General features: G+C 69.4%; 1 protein-coding gene across 1 annotated transcript in view; it reads right to left on the bottom strand.

Annotated features, from left to right (window-relative positions):
* The window catches only part of LOC112956264 (SH3 and multiple ankyrin repeat domains protein 3-like), a 38,227-nt gene extending 35,761 nt beyond the window's left edge, over nucleotides 1–2,466 (bottom strand). The window contains exon 1 of the mRNA XM_026049765.1: nucleotides 2,214–2,466. Within this exon, the coding sequence (XP_025905550.1) occupies nucleotides 2,214–2,466 (253 nt within the window). The remainder of the gene's footprint in view (nucleotides 1–2,213) is intronic.
* Between the last annotated feature and the right edge of the window lie 43 nt (nucleotides 2,467–2,509).

Consider the following 2,509-nt stretch of genomic DNA (forward strand, 5'->3'; position numbering starts at 1 on the left):
AGGGACAGCCATGGACGTGGGGACACCCACGACAGGGACACGCATGGAACAGGGACACCTATGGACATGGTGACACCACGACAGGGAGACCCAGGGACGTGGGGACAGCCACGACAGTGACACCCATGGATGTGGGGACACCCACTGTGTGCCCCGCCTGGCTTGCAGTGGGGCTCAGCCCAGCTCCTCATCCTGCCCCGGCACCGAAGGGCTGGGGGGCAGGATGGCAGCAATGGGGGGGCAGCAGGCTGTGAACGGGTCTGGGTGGCAGCGACGGCTTGGATGGCAGAGAGCCCCGCAGAAACGCTCTCGGTTCCTCAGCGCTCCCCGGGAAGAGCCCGCGGCGGCTCCCCACGCGTGTCCAGGGCAGGGGCAGGACGGGACACAGGAGCGTGGCCAGCAGGAGCCTGCGTGCCGGGAGTGCAGCCCGACGTGCCGCGGGAATCCACGGGAACACCGGGGATGGGGACAGGGCCGGGGATGGGGACAGGCCGGCCGCTCCCTCGGAGCCACAGCGCAGGGAGCAGCCTGTGAACCCCCGCGGGGCTGCAGGCGTCCCCGCGTCCCCGCGCCGGCCCTTCCCGGGGCTGCGGGAGGCCGAGCGGGCCCCGCGCAGGCGGCGCCGGCATCGCCCGCCCGGGCGCAGCGGGAGCGGCAGAGCTGCCCTCCATCCTCCCTGCGCCGCTCCCTGTGGATGCGTCACGGGCCTGGCCGGGAAGCGCTCCCGGCTCCACAGGACACCAAATGGGCTGCTCGAAAACTTCCCGGAAAACACAGGGATTCAGAGCAACTGCTGCCCACGGATCCCGTCCTGGAGCCGCGGGGCGGGCGCCGGCTCCCGGCGCCTCTCCAGGCAGCATCTGCCTGCAGGACGCGCAGGGAGACCCGGAGGCCTCATCTTTAATGCATTCCCCAGCAGACTCCTGCGTGCTCTGCGTGACTTCCCTCGGCACGAGCCTGCAGCGCTCGCCCCGCGCCCGGCAGCTGCGCCCGCCGCAGCACGCGCTGCGAGCAGCGCTCATCACACCGATGAGAAACTGTTGGCAGCAGCGGCAGCTGAGGGGAAAAACACGAGCACGAGCCGCGGTGCCCGCGCAGTATCTGCGCAAGGGGAACAACAGGAACGTGAAGAAACCGGCTGGTTCAGATCCTCGCCCAAGCCTCCATGGAGCCCGTGACCGCTCCAGGCTCAGGGACAAGCGGGGCTGGGGGACAGGGCCGTGCGCTGGGCACAAAACACATCATTTTGTGCAAACCTTTAAATACTGATTGCTCCTTCACGCCCACGCTTGAGAGCACGAGCACAGACTGCAAGGTCTGATTCTTGCAGGCGGAGCTCGCGGGGCAGCGAGGCCTGGACACACCGTGGGACGGTGCCAGCGGGCTGCCTCCGAGCAGGGCACCCAAACCCAGGGCCGGAGGCTCCCAGGGCTCTGCTGGCGGCCACAAAACGTGGCTCGAAACACGGCCGGGTGCAATGTGCAGGCGGGATCCGGGAGCGCTGCCGCGCGGCCGGGCAGCTCCCGGGGAGCCCTGCGCGCCGCAGGGACCCGCACGGAGCCCCAGCGCGCGGGGCCGGGGGGCTGCGTCGTGGGACACAGCAGCGAGGACAGAGCTGTGCACTGGGACACCAGAGCATCTGCAGCCGTGGGCAGGCTTGGTAGTGGCAGCAGGACGTGTGAGCGCGCGGGCACGTGCCCGTGTGTACGGGGGAGGGCTCCGCACGCCAGCTCATCTGCCCGCAGGCAGAGCCAAACACAAACAAGGGGCTGGTGGGGCCGGAGCACTGGGGAGGCTGGGGCGCCCTCTGACGCGGGGCCACCCAGAGGTGCCCTGACCGCCACGATATCCCCCCATTCCTGTGTTCCAGCACTGCCCCTTGGTACATGGAGCAGCCCCGGTATGAGGGCACGAGCCCATGCAGGTGCAGCCTGTGGGTGCTGGGGAGCCTGTGTCCATGCACCTTGTGCATAACGGGGAGCCCATGCCCATGCACCCTGAGGGTGCTGGGGAGTCCCTGTGGGTGCCTGGGAGCCCATGCCCATGCACCCTGTGGGTGCTGAGGAGCCCGTGTCCATACACCCTGCAGGTACCAGGTAGCCTGTGTCCATGCACCCTGCAGGCACCGGGGTACCGGGCGCTGCCCGCGCGGCCGCCCGCGCCCGCTCTGCATGCAGCGGCACGCAACATGCCCGCGCCCGCGCGGCGCTCACCCAGCTCCTCCAGCTCGGCCGTCATGGACTTGGAGCGCAGCGTCAGCGTGGTGCTGGGGGCTCTCTTGGGCGGCGGCGGCGCTGAAAGGAACAGAGACGGCATTTTGCCCTTCTTGTCCAGGAACTTGCGCGGGGTGGCCAGATGCAGGTGCCACTTCTTCTCCACAGCCTGGATCTCCTCGTACTCGCGGGACGAGGAGTCGCACTGCTGCAGGATCTTGTTGAGGCTGCGCGTCGAGGCAAACTTCTTCATGGTCCCGGCGGCTCAGCGGGCGCGCGGGCGCGCGCGGGGCGCA

The sequence above is a fragment of the Nothoprocta perdicaria genome, unplaced genomic scaffold, assembly GCF_003342845.1.
Source record: "Nothoprocta perdicaria isolate Ctin4 unplaced genomic scaffold, notPer1 scaffold_614, whole genome shotgun sequence".
Taxonomy (NCBI): Eukaryota; Metazoa; Chordata; class Aves; order Tinamiformes; family Tinamidae; genus Nothoprocta; species Nothoprocta perdicaria.